The sequence below is a fragment of the Carassius carassius genome, chromosome 20 (assembly GCF_963082965.1).
Source record: "Carassius carassius chromosome 20, fCarCar2.1, whole genome shotgun sequence".
Taxonomy (NCBI): domain Eukaryota; kingdom Metazoa; phylum Chordata; class Actinopteri; order Cypriniformes; family Cyprinidae; genus Carassius; species Carassius carassius.
Window position 1 is genome coordinate 14,772,215 of NC_081774.1, and position 25,332 is coordinate 14,797,546.

The 25,332-nt window shown below is 37.7% G+C and overlaps 1 protein-coding gene across 2 annotated transcripts; it reads left to right on the forward strand.

Annotated features, from left to right (window-relative positions):
• The first annotated feature begins 1,315 nt into the window (after positions 1–1,315).
• On the forward strand, positions 1,316–20,167 carry c20h10orf67 (chromosome 20 C10orf67 homolog). 2 transcript variants are annotated; one of them, XR_009422582.1, is made up of 18 exons: positions 1,316–1,750; positions 1,908–2,028; positions 2,703–2,846; positions 2,928–3,002; positions 3,134–3,256; positions 5,667–5,805; positions 6,660–6,718; positions 6,821–6,886; positions 10,163–10,228; positions 12,746–12,805; positions 12,884–12,963; positions 13,034–13,099; positions 13,174–13,261; positions 14,809–14,871; positions 14,949–15,030; positions 17,492–17,576; positions 19,548–19,645; positions 19,723–20,167. XR_009422582.1 is itself a non-coding variant. In XM_059501811.1 (16 exons), the coding sequence occupies exons 1-16, from the start codon at positions 1,665–1,667 to the stop codon at positions 17,533–17,535; spliced, it is 1,362 nt and encodes a 453-aa protein (XP_059357794.1). In that variant the 5' UTR covers positions 1,316–1,664; the 3' UTR covers positions 17,536–19,511. The 2 variants fall into 2 exon arrangements, 1 of the variants encoding a protein (XP_059357794.1); XM_059501811.1 differs by lacking the exons at positions 19,548–19,645; positions 19,723–20,167 and having other exon boundaries at positions 17,492–19,511.
• The last annotated feature ends 5,165 nt before the right edge of the window (positions 20,168–25,332 follow it).

The following is a 25,332-nucleotide window of genomic DNA, read 5'->3' on the forward strand; positions in this document are numbered from 1 at the left end:
CACGCCTGGCTGCTACTCAATGATGCATACGTTATTGATCATAGGGGCTCTCAATTGGAGCACATTAAATAACAAACTGATTTGGACCACATGCAAAAATGAAGATCAGATATCTGCATGCAGTGAAAACAGAGCCAAAAAATCAACACTATTATCCCTTAACTCTACTAAGGAGGAATACACAGATTAATTAAAGGGCCATATTGGCTTGCCCCAGGGCAGACTCTTACAGTACAAGCAACGCTGTCTGCGAGGGGGAGGGGACATACCTAGAGTCTGCTGTTGTGGCTGCTTCACTCAGGGTACGGCTTACAGCATGCAGGGGAGTATATTTCAGTACTGGGGATTATGCTGTTTAAGCAGACTCAAAGAGATTATGCCATCTAGACAGACTATGGCAGACTAATCTATTTTAATGGACTTTTGCTTGTCTGAAAATGAAGAGTGGTCTTTGTGATTAGACACATGAAAGTGCACAACAGTCCCCTAAAATATATTAAGGAGGTAAACCAGTTAATTTGAAGACTGTTGTCTTTCTTCAGTCTGATGAATTGACTAGAATTACTTAATAAACACAGAGACCTAGTTGTCTGCTGTCATGGTGATATAGGAGAGCTGTTTAGAGCTAATCAAGGTTAATAGGCTTCCGAATTTCACTTGTAATTACATTTGTCAATATCTGTTCTGCTAACAAGTGGATCCAGAGGATTTAAACTACTTTAATGTTTATACTTTACACACACACACACACACACACACACACACACACACACACACACACACACACACACACACACACACACACACACACACACACACACACACACACACACACACACACACACATATGTATATATATAATCAGTAAGATTTTTAATGTTGTTCAAAGAAGTTTATTATGCTCATCAAGGCTGCATTTATTTGATCAAAATATGTTAAATATACGTTAAATGGGCCTATACATTATTAATTTATAATAACAGTTTGCTATTTTACAATACTTTAAAATATGTTATTCCTGTGATGTTAACCTGAATTTTCATCAGTCATTACTCCAGTCTTCAGTGTCACATTACCAATCAGAAATAGTATGCTAAATGTATTATCAATATTGGAAACAGTTATGTTGCTTAGTATTTATTTATTTATTTATTGGAACCTGTGATACTTTTTTCAGGCCTCTTTGGTGGATAAAATGTTAAAAAGAACAGCATCTATTTAAAATAGAAATCTTTTGTAACTATAAGCTTACACTAACGTTAAAAGAAAAAAATAATATTTTATTCAGCAAGGATACGTTAAACTGATTAAATAGTTTAAACAATTTGCATTGTTATAGTAAATTAAATAAAGTAAATTTATGACTTTAGATGCTTCAACTAGCCTAGGTTTTGAAAGTTTTTGATTGTTTTTTTAAAGCATTTTAACTAAGTACTACTGTTTTAATATATTATTAATAACACATTGAATTAATGCTACTAATAATAATTAAGTTATTTAAAATAATAATAATAATAATAATGTGAAATTATTGTATCCAGCGAGTCCAGCTCAGGTTACAGTGAGAGTTGTTGGCTTCCTGTTAAGTTTCTGTTGCTACGGCAACCGTGGCGCAGCTGAAATCTGTAGCCAAACGTTGCGCGATAGCGTTTAAGTTTGGATTCATGGACGTTATCGAAAAGAGAATAGACGGCATTGAGGATGAAGCCGAGGAGGAGCTGATTTCAGAAGAGATTAAGGAAATACGTCGGTAAGAAGTTCTCCTTTATTACAAACGAGCTTTAAAGTTGCTGAAGACCACCAGAGCCATGTCCGACTTCAGTTACATTACATTTTGCCAAACTAATCTGTTTAGTAGCACAGGATCTGCACTTGCATTTCATCTAACGATCTTTCTGAATCTTCAGATATGCTCTGTCAAACCAGCTGAGGGCAGGATTTTTTGGACAAGATGCCTGTGTCCAAACCGACGAGTCAGAGCTGCCGGATATAAAGATACTCGCTGCTAACACTGCAGAGCTTGTGAAGGTGTGTTTCTGCTACAACTAGATAAACAGTCCCTTATAATGGCCTGGTTATTCCGTTCATAGAGCCTTTTTTAACAACAAAAAATAGGAAGCAGTCTGTTAACTATCAATCAATCAATCTGTAGCCATCTTTATAAATGCCTTAAAAAGGCCCAGAGAAAGCTGCTATACTCCAGCATTCCACCAGATATGCTCAGTGAATTCATTCATGCTGCTGGCTTTTCATCTTATTAGTTCAAGATTCTTCTGACTTTAGTTCTGAGTGGCCTCACTGTGGGCTGCCTAGGTCACCCGCTGAGAGGGCATATGATGGCTTTGTGGTGAAGAACAGTGCCTTCACAAGGAATCCTCCAGCCTGTGGAGTTAAACATATTGATTAGCAGGCTTGCAGCTGAATCAATGCTCTACTTAATGCATGTTCTCATTCCATAACTCACAAAAATTAATTTATTTGTAGCTGGGAAGGAAATGTAACCTTCCTATTGAAAAAGCAAGAAAGACAAAAGGAAAGCCCTGCATGAATAGTAGCAAGTTTTTGTTTATGTTTTCATTTATTTTTTGCCAGATGCTTTTGTCCAAAGCAGCTTAAGTTGGATATACTGTAAAAACCATAACCTTGGTGTTGCTAGTGCCGTATTATTATTTTGTGTTTTAAAATATTTGATTGCATCTCAGGAAATGAAAATGTTAAAAGAAGACACTGAAAAGAAACTGAAAATAATGCGTTTGCAGTATGAGACCAAACTGCAGGATGAATCTGATGCCCTTTATGCAAGTATGAAGGATAAAATCAAGAATTTGGAGAACTGCCACAAAGAGGTTTGTACACAATGCTGCTTCTATTATAAGCAATAAATCATGTTTCTACTCTAATAATGTCTAATCATTTTTTTTTAAAAGAAATTATCTGTTCTTCGGAGAAGCTATCAGCAGCAGCTCTCAGATGCTATGCAGGTGATCAAAGCCGGGTATAAGGTAATCTTTTAATGAATTTGTAATATCAAACTAACATAATGTGAAAAGGTTTTTGGTTTAATTTTATATAATTTACAAAGTTCACAATGAATCTTTCATAATGAAATCTTGCACGGCCCAAATTTGACAAGAATAAAGAAGAGACGGATCTGGTTTGTGATGTTACTGATGGAAGAGTAAAGGACCTTCTGAACGAGCTTCAGGAGAAGAACTTGAAGATTGAGTGGATGGTTGAACAGCTAAAGAAATATGAGGTACAGACCGAATGCCATTCATCACAGAAAGACTTGTGTGCAATAATCAGTTTCATTTGTTTAAATATAGCCATGTATGTATCTACACAATGAACCAATGTGAAACAACCAGTAAGCAAAAAAAGATACAAACAGAATGTTGTGATAATTTGCAAAACAATGCATGAATTACTGTTCAAAAGGTTGGGGCTGGTAGGATGTTTTTGAAATAATCCTCTTATGCCCATCAAGGCATTTTTTGTAATTATTTCTGTCATGGCAAAGCTGATTTTTGAAATATGTTTTTTTAAAATATATATTACAATTGCATTTATTTTCTGCATTTATATTTCATGTACAACATTTCCTGTTTTGTCCTTTTTTGATGGCAGCCTTCACACTGAAGCATTGCTTGGCCAGTAGTGCATTTATCTTTAATGATGTCAATATGATTCTTGATTGCTTAAATGTCACCCACCTTATGTTGTCACTGACCAGCAGGATGGTAATTATTGTTTAGTGGCCTGCTGTAATGTAGCCTGAAGTGCACTTGGCCATATTTGAGCGGCCTGGCCCCATGGCTGTACACTTATAAGCAGGTTCTTGCGTTCCACAAAGTGAAATCAATTACTCACCTTTATTCCCTTGAGAAAGGGGTTTACTGTAAATGTAACATGAATGAGCTATCAGGTGCCAATAAGTGAGGTGTCTTTTATCTGCCTTTTTAATAGGCTGCCCGTCTCACTCCGCCTCAGAGAGTTATCTCTCACCCGTAGTGTCTGAGCTCTGTCCAACCGAAACGGTTGTTTGTGTAGGCAGATGGTCCGGAGAACAGCCATACAAAACCTGCCACTCAAAGTGTAACAAATGAGTGCAGCCTGGCAGAGTTCGAGCTTTGTTCATTGTGCTAATGAGAACTCTCACGCCCACAGGAGAGATGCATGCTAATCACCTGTAGTTCTGTTACTGCAGCAGATGGTGGAGCCAGAGTTAAAGGTTGGGGTGTTCAAACAGGGCAGGAAGGTGTTCCTTAGATTATAAAATATATTTTTGAGGAGGAACAATTAGGCTCAGTATCTATGAACAAAAGATAATACTGTCTCTCCCTAGAAGATGACAGTGAAACGGGGAGGGAAAGCTGAGGGGTGGGTGCTGTTTGGGCTGAGGTGACCACCCCACATGGAGTCATATTTCCATGACATGTACATCATCATAATCATCGTCATCTCACCGTCACACTTGGGGAGTCACATTCATAACATATCGCTCTTTATTCTGGGATTAAATCTATAGTAAACAATCGTCAACCATATGCAAGGTGTCATAAATCAAAGCATTTCATTAATTCTGTGTGACTAAAATTACACTGTGACTTACTACAATCTCAAGGTACAAAAGCTGTGATGGTACCTTTTTGAATTGTACTTTTTTTGTGCCTTTTTTTTTTACCCCATACCTTAAATGTACTTAAGAAAACAGTGACAGCGTTTTTACCTTTTTTCGGAGAGTGTATATGTTGTCAAGGCTCATTCGAGATAATCTCAAATGTGACGAAAAAGGAAAACCGGCAAACATCAAATACATTTATAGCAATCAAAACCTCTTTATGATCGCAATTTACTTTCTTTATGAATGAGTGAGAGAGAGACGGAGTGAATAAAGTGGGAAAAAAGAAGAAAACCCTTTGAAAGCCTTTGAACGCCTGCACAATCTTAAGTGTGACAGGCATGCAAAAGCCCTGTTAATGTTCGGGGCATGAATGGTTGCTGCGGTACAAAGTAGAGGGCCAACTGCGTGGATATCACAGGAACCTGATGGGCTCCATGCGGCTCCCAGTCTGCAAACTTCAGCGCTCTGACGTGTGATGTGATCCTGGTGACACTGGCAGCACTGCGACTGAGGGACAGCACAAAGGCAACAAGCCCCCTCCGGGAAACTGTGCTCTCTGTGAACCCCCTGGGGCTGCTCAGCCATCCTCCAATCGCCCCCCTCACGGCCCGGCTCTGCCGAGCTTGTTAGAAAGCAGAGCTCAGACTGTGGGTGGATAGGCCCCAGCTGCCTTCCTTGACTTCCAGAATAAATTGACCTGAATGACAGGGGCACACAAACAGTATGATATGTATTATTCCTGTCAATAAAAATGTCCCCATGAATTATGGGCTTTGTATGTAATGTACTGCCGTCATTCTTCCAGGCGAGAAGAAAAGGCCGAAAGAGAGAAGAGGAGGAAAAAAAGAGATCGCCCTCTTCTAAATGTGTTTGCTTTTTTGTTTCTCGCTTTTTATTATTCAGGGGGAAATGGTAGGAGGCAGAAAGTTGTACGATTGCTTTGTGCCTGAATGGCACTCATATTTGCCACGCAGCTTGAGCGGCGTGGCTTTTGTTTTGAGCTGTAAAGGGAAAGTTAAAAAGGACTTGTGTCATTTTTCAGATTGGCTCCGAGGGAGTGGAGGACCCCGAGAAAAGCAGACTGAAGTCAGAGAATGAAAAGCTAAAAGATAACATTGACTCATTGCACGTCGAGCTGGAAGAAGTTCACCGAGTCCTGGAATCCAAAGAGCAGAGGCTGGGTAACATGTCATATTTTAATTCCTTTTTTTGATAAACCTCACACAAAAAAAGTGTGCTTGCATTTTTTCAAATGCATTTTTGGGACAAAAACATTTGTCACAAATGCTTGTTTTGGAAACATAGACACATTCTCTTATCTTTCTCGGTGTGTGAGGTAGTTAGCATTCAGAGCGCAATGTTTGAGGACACTTGTCAGACCATAGCTATCATCTCACACTCTGTGGGAGTCTGTGAGGAGAAAGCAAACATAAGACAGGTGTATTCTCAAGGGTCAGCCCTTTATCTCTCTTGTGTTTGATATTCATTCATTGCTTATGTAACTTTGGTAACCGTCTGAGTATTTTACGCCACTGTTTTTGTGTGATTACACATAAACACATCGGTTTTTAAAATCCTCCAAAACAACATCTCATCTATTTCATTGAAACATAAACTCCCTTTTATGCGTCCCCATTCAAAATGTGAAGAACCATCTGCTAAAACGTTTTGCATTGGCTGTGACTAAAGATAAGAGCTGTCCAGGTCTTAAGTCTCTATGGAAATAAAAGCACTTGGGCACTAACACACACTTGGCCCTTGAACTTAGTGGCTTGTGTTTGGTCAGTGCATGCGAGTGGACATGTCAGCAGCAATGCACCAGGTCAGAAGCTTGTCAGGACCCTGAGCCAGAACAGGTCACGCAGGCCAGGACTGGGCTTCAGTCCACTGACCCAAGATGCGAAAGATGAACAAAGATGAGTGGAGGTCCTGTCATTGTACTCCTGGCATTAGCCTTTGTTTCTCTTCTTGATATTGTGAAAAGAGTCTTTTTTTTTGTTCTCTCTCAAATGTTCTCTCTTTCTTCTTTCTATAGCTCTGGATTTGGCACAGTTAAAATCAGAGACTGATGACAGCAAAAAAGCCTTTCAAAAGGTTTTATGTAGTAATTATATAGTGCACAAAAAAGTCAAAAACATCCTTATATGCCCTTAGCATTTGTTTAATTTAAAACACTTTAATTCCATTTTATTGCAGTTGACAGGTGAACATGAGCAACTGAAAATGCAGTTAAACGTTGAAAGAGAAAGAGGCAGAGAAAAGGTGAGTTTTTTTTCTTTTGTTAAAGGATTATTTAGCTTAAATGTATTTATATAGCACCAGTACAGTAATTACAAAAATAGTCAATGGAAACATACAAAATATTCTGGGTTCAGTGCTAGTTAAGTTCAGTCATAATGTTGATTGCCACAAAACTCATTTCAACTTGTGCATTGCTTTCTTTTAAAAACCAAAACTACTTATATTACACACACATTGGAAGTAAATGGGGCTTATCGCTAAAATGTTCGCATTAAAATGTTCACCTTTTTTAAAGCTGAAAAAAAGCATTACCGTTAATACTGTAAAAAAGATTTTTCAAAGTTGCAAATAAAACAAAGATGTTTCTCAAGAAAATATTTAGATTTTTTTTCTACTTCTAAATGTCACATTTAATTCAATGTGTAATTTGCATTTTCTTTGTAATTGTTTGTGAATTTACTAGCAATTTCTGAGTGATAATTGTTTTCATAGCAGTTTCTAAAACAAAATAGTGTAATAACATTTTCTTTGTAGTTATATATTAATAATTAAATTATATATAAATTAATAATTTTATATATATATATATATATATATAATTAAACATCTGTGTAAAGTGATATATAATTATTATTAAAGTATTATATTTAATTAATTAATTAATTATTATTATTATTTCTATTTTAAGACTTTGTTGCCATGTAAGTTTAAGTTTTATAAATTATAAGCTTCACATTTAAGCTGTAAATTTTTTTTTTTTTTTTTTTTACAAATAATTAGCCCCATTCACTTCTATTACAAACACTGGTTTTCCTGTTTCTCTCAAGAAATAATTATCTTTACCAGAAATGGTTACTGTGTGACAAGTAAGATAAATAGGACAGCATATAGTATGTGAGCTTTACAGCCCTAGACAATGTTGTCCCTCATAATTTTGCATGTTTTCTCATGTGAGCAGAGAGAAGCATGCCAGTGGAGCAAATTACCATGAATTAAATGCTCTGCAGCAACTGGTGCATGAGGGAGATCTAAATTATTTTATGATATGTGATCAAGCACAGCTGACGATGTGAAGCACCGAGCTGACGTTGTAGCATCTTAATATTGGTAAAACATTTGGTGAATAGACGTAGTGCAGCAGTTTTGACATGTATTGATATAGGATTGTTTATTTAGTGTTTTATCTTTTGTGCAGTAAAGCTGAAGTGTGTGTGAAGTAGCACTGCGTGGTGTTAAGATTGGGGCCATGCCAGAGTTTATATTATTGCACTACAGTAAGAAACCATGTGGTCAGAGTGCTTTGTTGGGCATTTTGAATGCGCTCTAAGTTGGACTGCTGCCTTGTATTCATAAGTCTTGAGTTCAAATGTCAGCCAGTTGCTTTATTATACCATCCAAACCTTTAAAAACAATTTTAATTTATTTAATAAAAATGAATCTTTTATTTACATACTTAAACAATATTACAGATAAAATGTTTTCAAGCACTGGTTAGCAAGAATCATTTTACACAGCGTCTGTGGTTGATTGCGAGGAACAATATGCACCAAGTTTGCCACACAATGGCTGGAATTAAAATATGAACACAGAAGACAACGTAAAAAGAGTGTGAAAGACTCTATGGTACTCAGCCATTGAATTTGGCCACACAGAATCTAGAAGGTTAAAAGTCTCCCTCTGGCCTTGCAGGGTTGCTGGGAGACAAGCAGCAAGGGTCCTGTCAAAGCTGGCATAATTTACCCTGCAATCAAACGCTCATATTAGCACAGCTCTTCAGCAGAGTAAAGAAAACTATGCATACAGATGTTTATTTTTGTCACTTGTTGCTTGATAGTTAGTTTACTTAGGTTTATATTTATGCAGTACAACTAAAACAATAAATCTACTTAAATACCATACTTACTAAAAGTAAAAATGCTATTTTTCTTCTTTAAAGTATGGAAGAAATATATGTATATTTTCCAAATATGCTCATATGTATCACATATGTAGCATAATTCATTGTATGGGTCAAAATGATCGACTTTTTAATGCCAAAAATCATTAGGATATTAAGTAAAGATCATGTTCCATGAAGATTTTTTGTAAATTTCCTACCCTAAATATATCTAAACTTAAAATGGTTTGATTAGTAATATGCATTGCTAAGAACTTCATTTGGACATCTTTAAAGGTGATTTTTTGCTCCCTCAAATTCCAGATATTCAGATATATCTAATATATAATATATCTGTCAAATATTGTCCTATCCTAACAAACCATACATCCATGAAAACTTATTCAGCTTTCAGATGATGTATAAATCTAAAGAATTAAAATAAAATAAAAAACCTTATGACTGGTTTTGTAGTGCAGGATCACGTATATGCATGTTTGATGACATAGTGATTTGATTACGATAAAGCTCACCACTTAAAATTAGTTTTTGAAAGTAATATTTAAATAGTTTTTTTTAAATTATATTTTGTATATATTTCTATTATGCTCATATGCATAATTTAATATACAGATATTCTGTATGATACAGTTTTTAATTATTTATGTTGAATTCATTGAAAACTTTTTAAAAAAATGCTTTAAATGTGTTATTTATTTATTAAAAAAGATGTGGTAAATTTCTAGAAAGCTTACCACTGAATTGTTGAAATGAATAAAAAACAAACCTGGTAGGGCCAGGAAAGAGACTAATGGAGCAGGTGGTGGCCAAACATGCTCCATGTAGAAGCCCTGGTTAAAACCACTAATGAAGACCTCCTTAATGTTGTTTGAGCCACCAGGAGAAAAGGATTATCCATATTTAGTGTAGCAGTTTAGATTGGCCTCTTTTCAGTCTTTCACCCTTTGTTGAGCCGCCCCTTTGTGCTGTTACTGACAAACTCAATGTTAAGGTCTAGCATGGTGGCTATGCATAAAAATGTAAAGTGAAAAAATGACGTTTTGAAAAAATGACGTTTTTCTCCACTTTATTTTGGTGACTTTGATCAATGGAGCAGAAAATTTGTTTCTATAGCCAGAAGGCTGCAGGAAAGACCTATAATGAGAGGCTGAAGCCCAGGCCAGAGTGGAGTGTGAAGCTCAGCTGGGTGCAAGCTTCGCCTCTGTGAAAAGACACCCAAATGAACGGCCCATCAACCACACAACTGCACTTGTCAGCAGCACTATTGGCTGACCACTTCTGAAGTTTTAACCTGGGTGTAAATATCCAAGAAACCTTTGGATGGTTGCAAATAAGCACTATGAAATCTCACCTACTGACCACTCTTGTTTGTGACATAACTGTTTTATTATCTTTTGCAGATAAAACAGTTAAAAGAGGAAATGGAGAAAGAAATTGCATGCATTGAAGCCTCGGGCATGAAGGAGGTGAGCATGAGACCCAGCTGACCACATGCTCAGATACGGCACGGACTTGACATGAGTCCTATCTTTATCAGGATGTTTGGAGGTCTTGAACCCTTGACCAGTGGAGGGTCTCTCCATTACCCCAGACATCAGTGTCCTAAAGCAAAGACAGAGGATAAGGTGCACACGCAGTATCTAAGTCATATCGATCTTAGCCATGAGTCTGCGGTTAAAATTCAACCCGTACCAACAGTGAAATGCATTCATTAACAGCCCTGAGTGATGGATGGCAGCTCCCCTCTCCCTTCTTCAAGTGCAGATCTTTTTCTTTTTCATCGAAAACAACCCAAACATACACACATTAATTTTTTTTGTCCACTCCTAATCTTACATACACACTATATGATATTAGCTTATATGAAGCTGATCTTAAAAGTGGCTATTGCATCCAGGATTCTTACATATGCTTCCCCTTTTTTATTAGCTTGTTCATGGCTTGTTAAAGGCTCTGTTGGATGGGAAGGGTGAGGTGAGGGGTGTGGGGAGGGGGGCTCAGGACGATGACTCTGTCAACATGGTGGTTGTATGGAGGTGGCCGAGGTGGCGGTCAGCGCCTAGCAGAGGGTGGAATGTGGCATGCAGCTGACACAACACAGTGACAGGCTGGAGTGGGTGATGGGGTACAGCTCAATAGAAGTGGACAATGAGCCCAGTTTAAAGTCCACTTCATAAAGGGAACACTTACAATGAGCTTAGCCACTGTAGTGGCTAGTTATTATGGAAATGTGTGGAACTCTTATCTTTTTTTATAACGCCCAAGCCTTGATCTTAACTGGCACGTGCCTGGCCCTCTATAGACAGTGACCCAAACTTAAACAGTTTGATTTATTTACCTTGGCAAACTATAGATCTAATGTAGAGTCTTTGCTTGAATGATTAGAAATACCATAATTCAAAATCTTTCTCAATTGCACAGTACCTTTCAAACATTTAGGGTAAGTAAATTTTTGTATTTGAGAAATTAATGTTTATTCAACTAGAATGTATGATAGAAAGTGACTTTCAATGGATTTATAATGCTACAAAAGATTTATATTTTTTTAATAAAACAATAAACAACTAAATTTAAGATAAAGATTAAAAATGCTTTTTTTTTTTTAACTTTCTGTTCATCAAAGAATCCTGAAAAAAAAAATCACACTTTCCACAAAACTGTTTTCAACACTGATAATAATAATAAATGTTTCTTGAGCTCCAAATCAGCACATTAGAATGATTTCTAAAGGATCATGTGACACTGAAGACTGGAGAATTAATTGCTGAAAATTAAGCTTTGCAATCACAAGAATAAATGACATTTTAAAATATATTCAAATAGGAACAGCTATTTTATATTGAATAAATCTTGCATAGTAATACTGTTCTTCATTATGATATTTCATACAATTCAAGCTACTTGAAACTTTTAAGTGGTAGTGTAAATGGAATCTATCAAAACTTCTCACAAGGTTCTTCGGTTGAATGATCTATATTTTATGTCTAAACTGTAAGTGTGCATCCTGCATCCATTAAACTAGTAAGAAAACAGACTGGAGTGTAGCATGCCTTCATTAGTGTCTATTCTCAAAGCAGAGGACTTCAGAGGCCTTACACGACTCACTATCATATTGTCACAAATCAACACCTACTCCTTTTTGAACACAATGGCTCTTTGAACAATCTGGCAAGGAAACTTTCTTTCTCCTATTCTTTGTTTTCTTTGGTTAGGATGAAAGAAAAAGGGTAGACTGACATCCTTTCTGTGTTGGGTTAGACTAACAACACACTCTGCACCCACTCTTACTAAGAGAAACTTAAAAAGGGACTCCCACGTTCTGTTAGGCTTTTTTGGGGGAACACGGGTGGAAAAGTGGATGTCCGAGCTGACCTGAGGTGACCTGACCTTCACACTGCTCTGAACGTACGCACTCAATCAGCCAACATGACATTCCACAAAGCTGTGTCAGGCCTTGATTGGACATGCCAGATAAAGTGGACATTTGGTGTTAAAATGACCCTTTGTGAGCGACACAGAATATGGCCCTCCATTTAAATCTCCATTGGGCAAACAGATAAAGCTCCAAAGCTATTTCCTTTCTTCTGAGCTGAGGTGCACCGGCACATGAAACTTGTTGCCAGATTCAGTGACTTAAAGGGATAGTTCACCCAAAAATGTATTGACTAATTATCTTGTTCTAAACCTGCTTTAAACTTTCTTTCCTCTTTGAAACACAAAAAAATGATATTCGGATCCTACTGACATTCATTATATGGACAAAAAAGACACTGAGGCATTTCTAAAAATATGTTCTTTTGTGTTACATAGAAAAAATAATGACTACAGGTTTGGAACAACATGAGGATAAGTAAATGTTTGTAATTTTTGGGTTGTACAGTAATGAAAACACAAGGAAACAAAAGTAACGTTTTATATGTATTACTTCACTGACATATACCTTATTGCATCATTGATGTGTTTTGTGATTCTTCTGTTGTCAGAAAGCAGCAATTGACAAGAAGCTTGAGAATCAGAAACCAGCAGAAACTACAACCATGGAGGTACCCTTCATTTTGCTCAAGTGGAACTACATGCATGCGTAAACATATCTGAATTTTTTAGCATTATTTTTCCTTTAGCTTGCTGGGGATACAGAGTTGGTTCAACAAATAAAAGAACATAGAAAGACTGAAGCAATGCAAAAAAAGGAGATTGAAAGGTATAATACAATTTTAAAAGAGTACAGTACTTGTTCTTTCCACTTCCTTCTGTTGTTCTTATCGTTTCAGGCTCAGTAAGCAGTTATGCATTTCCAATCAGGCGTGGGAAAAGAAGTTTGAGATTTTAAGACAGAGGTATACTTTGTAACTCTAATTGCTTTTTCAATTGACTCCATGAGCTGTTCTACATTAACTATTTCTCTCATAAGTTTCCATGCCATCAAGGATGAGATGTTCTTACGGCAGACATTGCGGCGGCAGGAAGCCATTCTGCACAACGCCTCAGTCAGCTTTGTGGTCAGTCGCTTCTCTGTCGCTGTCCACTTTGAATAAATATGCCCTTCCATGATATTTACACCAAAACATGTCTTTTTTTTCATCAAAGCCTTGATGAAAAGCCTTCACCAAGGATCTTACCACACTGAAAGAGGGCAGGTGCTTTAATCGTGTAACCCTTAATGAAATCTGCACCTGTGGCCTGTCCCGCACACACACAGAGCACATATACAGTAGATGTTAACCCAGACTTTAACAGGTGCACACACATTAAGCCCCTCATCTCTGGCCTCAATTTGTGAAGGCTGATGAATATGCATAAGTTTTGTTTTTGTTTTGCGCTGCACCCCACACCCCATTTATCAGGAGGACAACAGCAACTCTTTGAGGCCTGCCTGTCCCGGAAATCATTTATTATAGAAATAATGCACATGAAAATAGCTTAGAACCTCTTAAAAAGGACATAAACCCAATGTTTGCCACTATATATCTTGTATTTGTATCATGTATACCAACACTCAAAAATCTGGTGGGTTTTTTTTCCAAAAAGTTCACCAAGAGCTCACCAAAGCTGCATCTATTTGATAATAAATACAATAAAAACAGTATAATATTGTGAAATATTATTATAATTTAAAATAACTGTTTTAATAAACTTTAAAATGTTATTTATTCCTGTGATGGCAAAGCTGAATTTTGAGCAGCCATTGCTCTACATGATCATTCAGAAATTAAGTAATATTTCTTATGATTATCAATGTTAAAAACTGTTGCTCATAGTTGCTGATTAATATTTTTGTGGAAACTGTAATGGCGTTTTACATACAGTATACATGTGAGTTCTTCACTACGTATAATTTGGGGATGTAAAATGAAAATATAAATATGGCAAATACATGTATTTTTTTAATTGTAAAATCCCTCAGTTTTCTTTTAGGGTGTGGATTGTGATTTGTCTGTTGTAATTATGATTAACTATAAAACAATGTAAGTCTACGGTATTTTCCCCCTTGATTGGCCAAGTAATTGTGTGTTTGTGTACAGGTACTTGTGAGGACCAAATTTGGTCACACTTTAGTTTGGGGACAAATTCCTAATTTGCTGCTTATTAATAAAGTAAGCTAGTTGTTAAGTTTAGGTATAGGATAAGGTATCTAAAATATGGCCATGCAGAATAAGGCATTAATATGTGTTTATAAGTACTTATAAACAGCCATTATACTACTGTTAATGATAATTAACAGCTACTTGATGGTGAGAATTGGTCCATAAACAAAAGTGTCACCTAAACTTTTTTTTTTTTTTTTAGATGCCCTTAACGATATGTAGTAAATTATGTTGGAAATTGACTTAGTGGACATTTGAAGTGGCCCTCATTAATTAAAAGGTTGATATAATGTTTTCATGACGTCAGCAGATTTGTGAAGGTTTAGAGTTTGGGTTGGAGTGTAGCACATATCATGACCTTCTGTAAACAAACAGTTGCATCTATGAGATGTCCTCACAAATAAAGTAAAACCAACATGTGTATGAAGACTGGAGATATTTCAGATGTCTTTTTCTTGCAGAAGGATGCTTCTTGCTCACCACGACAGAAGAGTCGGCTTGGCTATAATAATATGGCTCCTTTGGTAAGAAACCTTTCAAATGACAACTGTTCTGGTTTTGGTGTGACGGACTTGTAGCTTAAATGTCCCTCTGATATAAGCCACGTATAGGTGCTGGAGGCCAGCAGAAGATAGACATCGGCCTTCAGAATGAAAGAGAAGCAGATGCTCTTCCTGGATTAGGTTAGTGCATGACCACCTGAAAGACATAACACCACAGATCAGTAACTAAAACATCTAATTTAACCTGTCCTCAAACTGACCACAATAAAAAAACATGTTCATAATGTGTTCAAAGATATTGATTTGACCAAACATGTCCATCACTCTGAAAGGCTGCCTTGTGCGCTATTATCATATTGGCAGTGACACATGAGGAACATGAATGAGAAATGATGGAGAGAGTTGTCTTGCCTCAGCTACTTTTTAATCTCTCTTTTGCCTTTTATTGACTTTCTGATGATTGGGATCTAGGTTAATGAGCTTAGCAGGCATGACTTGGCCAGATAACTGAAAGACTTAATACCCTTTGTCAATATGGAAGCTCTCAGACACAAATATCTGATGCACAGAAGCTAACTAATCAATCTGCCCAGATTACACCGCTGTCTTTTCTGTGGATTTCAACAGGCCAGTTATCATAGAATATAGATGTGTGTCCTCAGTTCTGCATTGGTTCTTCTTTATGCAGTGTATAGATTTATACACTTAGTGATCTTGTAATAAATACACTTTTATATATATATATTTTTTACAATTATTTAATTTAGATTTTCTTAAAGGAATTAATGATTTTATTCAGCAAGGATGCGTTAAATTGCTCAAGAAACTTTTCTTGAGCACAAATTCAGCATATTAGAATTAAGGATCATGTGACACTGAATACTGAAGTAAATTAGTAAAAGTTTGCTTTCACATGAATACATTACATATGAAAATATATTAAATAGAAAACATTTATTTTAAATTGTATACATATTTATCAATATTACTGTTTTTTTATTGTATTTGGGTTTTACATTATGTCTAACCTTCTGCATATTTGCTTAAGTACTTGAAAAAAGCCTTGTACTTGCAGCCTTGGCTCTGGATGGATAGAGATGTCTACAGGCCATTTCAGTATTTTATAGTTGGTCAGCATGAAGGGGGTCACTGGTCCTCTGTCCAGAGGGCCTGGCCAGTGACCTCTACAACTGCTAGCTGGCCCCTGTCTAAACCATGGGAATCCGGACCATACATCACCACTGACACCCAATAATTGCGACACTGGAGATAAGGCACCGGCTACTGAGGGTCTTGACACTTGGAAAGAGTTGGCAAACATTGTTGTCACACAGCAGATTATGTTTATTCAGTGTGTCACCAATCTAAGTTGGTGTGAATAATTTCAAGCTTTTATGGCAAACGCACTTTTACAAGCTCTTGTTTGGACATGTAAACTAAGGCTGTCTGTCTGTCTGAGGGGTCTTGTTAGCTGACCTTTATTTTTTAAATATGAATATTGCCTTCTAGGAATAATTAGATATAAATGCCAATATGTTTGACTAAGGAAAAATGTTCACATAATTACATTTTTAATAAACTTAAGTATTAAACCATTTAACCACATTGCGAACACTGACAAAAATAATAAAACTTAAGCAGAAGGGTAAAATCTCCCATTTTTTTTCTAAAAGATTTAAATGTTCCCTTTTTAATGTGGAAAGTGCATGGCTTCAAAGTCATTCGGCAAATGATCAAAAGAAGGGGGACAAGACTGCTTGGACACAACCATAATAAATTTTGGCTTTTTCTTTCTTTTTGTTCATGAATACGTCTGGGCCATATGCTTTTCTGCAGAACTATTTGAAAGAGGCATTTACAAACCCAGGCCCACCACATTAAACACTATAACAATCTTCATTCATGGTAACTTATCAGACTCAATTAATCAACCTCAACAATGGCAATTCTGATGTGTTCAAGCAACCTGAAAGGCCTAGGTCAACACTAGGGCAGTCCTGAGCTAGAGGATTTTTCCGCACGTAAAACTGCACATTCTGTCATCTGCCATTATTAAGACCCTTTTACCTTATATTTAGAGCCACACCCAATTAAATAAAATAAAATGTCTTAAGAAAATAAACACCTTTCAAAATAAGCTCTCTCTTTCTCCCTCTCTATTAAAATTTTCTTTTAAAGTCTACAAAGCCTGCAGTTGATAAAAAGCCTCTCAGTCAGTCTCAAAGGAGCATGTCTTCTCTGCTGCAAAGTGAATGGTATTGTTATGGCTATTCCAGTGGGCTGAAAAGGGGTAACCACTGGTTTGATTCGGTTACACGGTGTGGTTAAGTTCTCCCTCCCACCGCCTTGGTGTCTATGGAGGGTCCGTGACCTGTTTTGAATCGGCCAGGGAAATGTCATGTTGCCCCTCCCATGGGCAGTACTCACATTCACTTGATTGGTACAAAAAATGACTTGGGATGGTTAAAACCACAGTTTGTGCATCACAATTTATAAGTGCTCTTATATGAATGAAATGTATGATTTACTAGTGATATATGACTGGTAATACTATGCACAAAATAAAAACTATTCATGTGTATGTATGATTTTCTTGGCATTGTGAAGCTATTTGCTAATTAAATGTTTTATGTAATTGCAGATCCCAAATTGAGTGTTGCAGATGAGGAAGATGAAGAAGCATAAACTAGAGCTCTTTCTCCCTTTTCAAGAGGCAGCCACCCTAGGTTTTTTGAAGTTACCAACGCATTTGAAACAGAAATGGTTTAGTCTGTGCACAGCTTGTTTTTGTCATTTCAAAAGTTTTTTATAAATCAGAAATAAAATCACAAGAGTTGAGGAGCAGTCAAAGAGTTTATGCAATATGGCGAGGAGATTTATACAAAAAATATATTAGCACATCAATAACAACATTGTTTTCATTAAATATTAATAGTTTATATCTAAAAAAGGAAACGGCTAGTTCGATTGAACTCATAGTCTTATTATTATACTTAAGGATATTGATCAGTTTCACACTAATAAATAATATGTACAGCAATTCCTATTTAGTACTTTTGAAGAAAAGTCCGTTCATTTAGTCAGTGAAGATATCACGGCAATTTACAGTGCATTTGAACTCGCTTGGCATGATTTCAAACAAAGCAAAGAGAAAACTTCAAATCTTTTTAAGTAAATTCATTAGATTTCTCCCACACAGAGCTCCTATTAAGAGAAAACAAAGGCTATCGTGACTTTAACTGACTGTAATTGACTGTGCTGTGAATGGGCTCAGTCTACTGCAGCTCTCAATCCTGAATGCTGTTGGAGAGGTGCAGACATGAGTAACTGTATGCATTCTTCTGCCACAGTAAAGAGTGCTCTAAGAATGGTCTTTCGCTTTCCGCATGCCACATACAGCACAAAACCAGCGGAATGCACAGCTTTGGAGGCGATCTCAATGGCTGTGGAGCCAAACAATAAGATCTTGGCTCTCGAACCCATTTCAGTCTTTAGTCTTGCTCTGCCCCCTTCGCTTTTGCTCAGTCTTTATTTTGCTTCTTTACACTGTACAGAATAAATGACCATATGAAATGGGCTCTACTTAACATTTTGTACATGCTTTAAAAAAATTCTAACACAGTTAATTTTACTCTAAGCTTTAGTATGAAGTGATAAACAGTACCATTGACCTTCTAAATCTCTAGAACAGAGTGGTTTGGCTGGTAGCTGTAATGTTCTGTATAAACAGTGTCGCCCTGTGGCAAACCCCTGCGGAGCTGTTCTCCAAATTCTGGTCTCCCAGACCCCACTGACCCTAAGGGACAAGCCTAGAATCAATTACCAATTTCTCCTTTAACTATCTGTCATGTACAACGGATGGTTATTGGGTTATGACTTGATCAGCCTGATCACTGTGCCGTGACCCTTTTCTCAGGGATTATGTGATTATGGCCTAATTCCTTGTAATCTTCCACTAACTGGTCCATTGCCAGAGTCACAAAACAACTTTTCCATACTGCTGTGCTACTGAACAGACCAGCATGGTCCAAACTGCTTGCGGCCCAGTTACCATAGAAACTACTATAAGATGTCAGATATATATCATTAGCTAAAACAATCTCAGGAGGGGGTATCTCACTAAAGATGTTTGCTACTTTCACAGGGTTTCAGGCTCAGGTTGTAAAACAACAAAGTGGAATTTTAGCTGAACTCCAGAAATTAATTAGTTTCATTAGTTGGTGGATAAATGGCGATGGCTGGTGTGTTGGATTCCAGCAGAGTTTCACCATAGAGGGTTAATGGGAGTCTGGCCTGGAAGCATTCCCAGCTCTGGCCCAAGGCCATTTCAGCCAATCACTCTAAACTTATGGTCTCTTGCACTGAGCTGCTGTTTTACACTTTTGCTTTCCCTCTGCCACAGTTATAAGGTCATTCAAAGCTGGAAAACAATTGAGGAATGCAGAATTTAAAGTTTTTCAGAGTGTAGGGGTTACCAAGGGTTCTTGGATGCTTAAAAAAATAAAGAAATAATAATAATTCAAGCTATTAATTATAATAATATAGTCCATTTTTTTATTCTCCGATGATTATAAAAATCTATTGTTATTATTTATAGATTGTATTTGTTGTTTTGAGAAATAATGCATTAATGACATAAAGCTGGACGTCTTTACTCTAAATATGCTGTTTTGTGTGTATGTGTGTGTGTGTTACAGCTGCATTTGTGTTGCAAATACCTCCCCGCTGAGAAATGTTTATAATAGGAGAAATCAGTTGGACAGCAGTGAGGTTCATGCCAGCGAACAACTGAAAGGTCTGTTTTCATAGATTTCCTTTTGTGAATATTAAAACGAGACCTGGTGAAAAATGATGCATGCTTTTACACTTTAGAAACCTGGCAACTAGGAGAAAAACCCTCTCAAGTCCATCCTGTCGAACAAAAGGCGGTCGACGCATTGTGCAAAGATGCAACGAGTTCTGCGTCCCAGGCACATGACGTGCATCATGGAAACATATTGTATCGAAATCGTTTGTGGGAGAATACCGGGGATAAAAAAGAATGGGGCGCTTTGATCCGCGCCCTGGGGTCCCGAGCTCCCCGAGTGCGCGCAGACTGACTGCATGGCCTTATTCACTTTCAGATAGACACACTTACAAACGCCACTGAATGAAATTAGCATATTTGTAATTTATCACATTTTAGCCCCACTTTTCTGTCTCTTTGCGGAAGGTAGAAGTCTGAATAAAAACCTGGATCAATTATCAACGCGAAGCTGTTCCCTTCTCGTAAGGCAGAACGCTGGCTCTTTAGGAAAATTAGAAAATTAGTTGTTGTTAGAAAAAAGGAAACCTGCAACCAGTGGGGGGAAAAATAGAACCTTTTAAGCCAAATTTTACTTTTAATTTTTGTTATGTGAAAAAAAACCCGAAATAAAACACTGCTTTAAAATGATGCTACGAAAATTACTAAAACACAAATTATTTAAATTATTTACACGATTTGATCGTTTATTTATGGAATTGTTGCATGCCTTGTGGAATGGAGAGTACTTATGTTAACCGAATTTTCAAGTTTCTAAGACCGTATTCCTTGAAGAATTATCAGAGTATGTGCATTTCCTTGGCGATGGGCTCGAACAAAGCAGAAAACATTAATAAAAGTATGGGATCCAGGCATTGTAATGAAGTGACAGGCAGGGTCTGGATATCTTAGCACTGACACAAAACTGCATACGGTAACTACATGCCTGCCTTGAAATACGAGAGTTTGAATAAAGGAGCAGTAATATTTCATATGGGGCACGCAAAAGCTGGATACAATGCCTCTCATATTAAGAACAATATTCAGTCCATTCTGTGGCGAACAAAGATCATAGCAAGACGTCTTTGAGGCTAATTCAGTCAAAGGCACATTTCGACTTCCCCCGCGGTAAGGTCAGTGTCGTTGTGTATGGTCCACCAAGGGTGGTATGGGGTTCCATGGCCAAGCAAAGCCAGCTGTCTCTGGTGTAGGGCGACCAATCTGAATTGGTATTATAACGCACCAGAGATACTATTGTGGCTAGTCGTGAACCTTGTGTTTTGAGTTTAAAGTTCAACGATTTTTTTCTTTTTTGCCTAGATTACCACTACTAGGCAAATGCAAGTTTTGTACGCTCAGCTATGGCTTCTAAAGTAACTATTTGGCTTTTTTGCGCAAATATTCTTGATGTTTGCTTTGACCGTGACTTGGAAAAACACCTAGCCTACCATTCATTGAACTGCTGTGCATCGATAAACCATGTCATAAAGTACAAAACTATTATTAAAAAAATGATGGTAATCACGATCTTCAGATATTAATAATAATGCTTGCGGTTATAATGTTTAAGTTTATGTATACTTTACTTTGTATAGATGGGCTGTTAATTACAAGGTAAAAAATAATTTAGCTTACTAAGTTTTTCATTTTAGCGATGTATTAAGATTTAATGAGATACTGTAAAACAGAGCACTTTAATCAAAACATTTCTTCAGAGGCAAATTAAGTGCATAAAGAATCATCATAGAAAAAAAGTGTGGCAAGCAAATAAAAATCTTAAGGCAAGTCTTGTGCAGCAAGTGGATTGAACTTTGGGGTGAAGAGGGAGGCCAGACGAGCAAACTCTGCCAGCTACCAATTCCGCTCTTGTTAGCCGTGCCCGTGCGCAAAACCCCAGCTTGCCTTGGTGATGTTTTATTTTCCAAGGTCCAATGTAATGGCATAAGTGTATTTTTTTCTGGAGGTAACTGGCGTCTATTGTTACAAAGTAGAAGGCGGTCGTTCTCTCCTTTTATGCGCAATTGAACAATATTTTCTTTTTCTTTAAAGTCCTGCACGCGTGCGCGCTTTTGTGCACTTGTTTCCCTGGATCCTGTTTGGCTGCTAAGAAGTTAAATGATTCGCAATAGACACCGGTTGCTCTGTCGAGGGTTTCGTCAGTACAAAGGCTGCTGCTTTCGCACCATATGCTTAATGGATACGGCGTTAAAAGCCACAATAACGGTAAAACGTGGTCTTTTAAAAGTTGGAAGGGTTCCCTTTATTTGATTTAGATGGAGCAGACTACGTGCGCACAAACCCAAGCGCACCCGGGCATTGACTTGCTCTTTCTTTTTTGAGGCAGCGCAGCCACCACGTAGTGTGTTTCATTACAACATAAGCTTTCCATCACCCGGCTTTGTCCTGAATGAAAGTAATGCTGTGAATTAAAGAAATGACAATATTTTCCATCATCTTGAAGGTCCAAGAGAAGGGTTCTCAAGCTTGGCAAAAATCAGACACATCATTCATCATGTCACCCCCGCACCTGAGGTCCTGGCATTCAAAGTATACAAACCTATTCTTATTAACCTTAATTATTCAAAAAACGACACAATGGCTGAAATAGAGCAGGTTGAAGTATGTTTATTGGTCCTAAATGTCCCTCTGAAGATCTCCAAGGCTCTTTGTTAGGCCCGCGCGGAGACCGCTCTTCTCCTTTCAGACATTTCAGTTTTCAGTCGTAACATCTGCTTAATCGTACGGATCAAAATATGGAGACACCAAACATATGCAATGGAGGATTTGTTAAATCCGGGTAATGAGTTATTAACAAGACAAAACAATGGAGCAGGATGGTGAGGGCCTTATGTTAACCGAGTCACTTTACGAAGCGCCTCGTATTACCCTTCCCTCTGAACCGAGCGCCAGGTGATGGCGGGGAAATCAATGTGCTTAGAAGACACCACTCGCACCCTTTTTTCTGCACGTGAAAAATTGGTGGACATAAATTTAATGGCTTGATCAAGACACATCAATGCGTCTATTGCCCGTGGACTTGGAGGACAAAACAATACTGTCGGCTGGCTCGCGTTGGCGCCCAAAATCCGGGTGGATCATTGAAAATGTGTTTTATTATAACGCACGTCATGCTTTACTGTTCCCATTTTGTGTCAAGACAAAAGCTAATGGTACATTAAAGACAAGACAACCATGCCAAAACGTCTTGGAGACGTTGTAGATGGAGACGGGCCTCCCTCTTTGCTTGTTTTACGCAGCTGCTGTCCAGGACCCAGGCGCACAAAAAAAGAACAAGTTTGAAATACCAGGTGCATCGAGGAGAAACTCGACAGGGACGGAGATGTTAAAGTCCTAGCAATAAAGATATCATGGCAATTATATGCAGACTCAGCAGCACCGTGTAAAACTAGGGGCGCCTGGACAGCCTGTACTTTGGCAACAAAGTCCCCCTACCCGGGGTGCGTGATGAGCCTGGCATTCTCCAGCACCTGTTAGCCTGTGCCCTCCCGAGGTAATATTTTTGGACAAATAATTAGTGATATATTTGTTACATTGAGGATCACGCTGTACCCCCGGGACGCGACTCGGACATGGGGGATTTAGTAGCCTACGCTTTAAAGAGTTTGGGTACAGGGGAATCAACTGGTGTTTGTTCAAGCTGGCAGCTGGCACGCCGATGCCACTGTTGCCATGCACTAATGAAAATGCACTAGACTCAAAGATTTTCAGTCTTATCCTCCATATTTTTTTTTTGCAGGGGATAATCCGAATATGAACAGATTTAACGCTTATGAGAATCTTGATAGGCGTCGTTCCCAGCTTAGTGCGCATCTTAAGATTGTTGACACTGATAGCTAAACCGCGCATAATCTTTTCACTTTTTTTAATAATTAGGTGGGGACTATGGGCCTCAAAAAAACTTATGACAGCGACTGCAGATTTTTTTTCTTGCCAAAATTTAACAGCGCAAAATATGTCTGATTTAACGCACACAGAACAAGACAAAAAAAAACTTGTAGTAGCTTGTTTTTAAGGAAATCTCCACGACTGCGCGAAAACAACATGAGATCGCCGATCGCCCTGTAGCCTAATGGCTGGCGCAACAAGTAGGCTATTCTAATTCGTGTACCCACGGGAATCCACAGTCGCAGACTTCCGAAAAGAGTCTCTGGGACGTTGGTACACATGGGCCAATAACGGGAATAAACCCGACAAGCAATAAATGGTCGCCTTTTAAGCTTTGCCAAGCTAAAACCCCTTAGTGACAAAACAGAAACCTGAAAAGCTCCAGTGCATCAGCCTTTTTCTTCCGCTCCATCGGCGCTCTTCCAAAAGATGCTTTAAGGGTTTTGTACTGTGCCTTTATTCAAACACTCTCTTTCACTAGCGTGATGTGCCAAAATACAATGATAGCAGCATTTTTTTCCGTCTTCCCCTAATCAAATTGAAATGTTACCACGGCCAAATAGTTGAACTCGCCATAAGACGTCTGGGGTCCTTTATCTTAGTTAAGTCTGACTTGGTAACATTTGACTTTCTAATGAGCATAATGGGATTACATGGTTTTAGTCCTGCGCCCTGGATATCAGAAATCAACGCGTTTAATGAGGCGCTAATACATGGAAAGGTTGGATTACGTCGATCAATTCAGATTTCATTGAATTCATCAGGGCTACTCACAATGGAGTTTGCGAAATATTGCTGACACTAATTAAATAGTCATCTCCGCATAATAAACGTCCATGATAACAACTAACACAATGGGGAAATAAATGGATTGGTAAGTAGTAAGCATTTGTTAATAACAAACATATAATTATGTAATACATTAATAATATTTGCACTAATGATATGATTGTACACAATGTATTGATAATGTGATATAATGAACAAGCAATAGCAAACATTACATTATAAACAACTGAGATGTTAAATGATTATTAAATAAATACCTGTGATTCCAGTCTCAGTCTATCCATGATACAAGCTTCCAGTCGCTCTTCTCTTCATGAGTTTACTTTGGACATGTGGACATGGGCATGTGTTTGGGCTAACTCTTAATAACTGCGAGAGCTGACGTAGAGACAACTGGGTTCATGGAACACAAGTGGATACCACGGGAAAATTTAGCCTTGGAGCACCTGCAGTGTACCCAGGCCAACTGCCCAAGGCAAAGGAAACGTCATGCCTCTTTTACCAATTTGGAGCCATACTTTAAAACATACTCCTTCCTCTCCTGTTTCGTTATTTATTTATTTTTCACCCAAACTGTCAGAGTCACAGCAAGGGTCCGTCAGATTTCCATAATGATAAATAGTGACATCTTTCAGCTGTCGTTCTATCCAGGGCTTCACACCTCACATTAAATTGTCCATTCAGAAATCACGTTTTAGTTACAGTCAATCGCAGGATTTGACTCTATTCATAGGCAAAGAATAAAAGATGACCTGTCTACAAGATATATCGTCATATACGCTATACTGTTGTACAATTAGAATTATATATATACCATAAGACGCACAATTAATTTAATTTGGGATAATTTTGATATTAAACTATTGTTGAGCTTTTAGGAAACAAACAAACAATAGTAATATCCATATGGTAGGAATTGTTTTATATTGGCCTGGTGTGGGTGCATTGACAGATTCGGACACATGAGAGTGACATTAGACAAATTTATTAAGTCATCATATCAG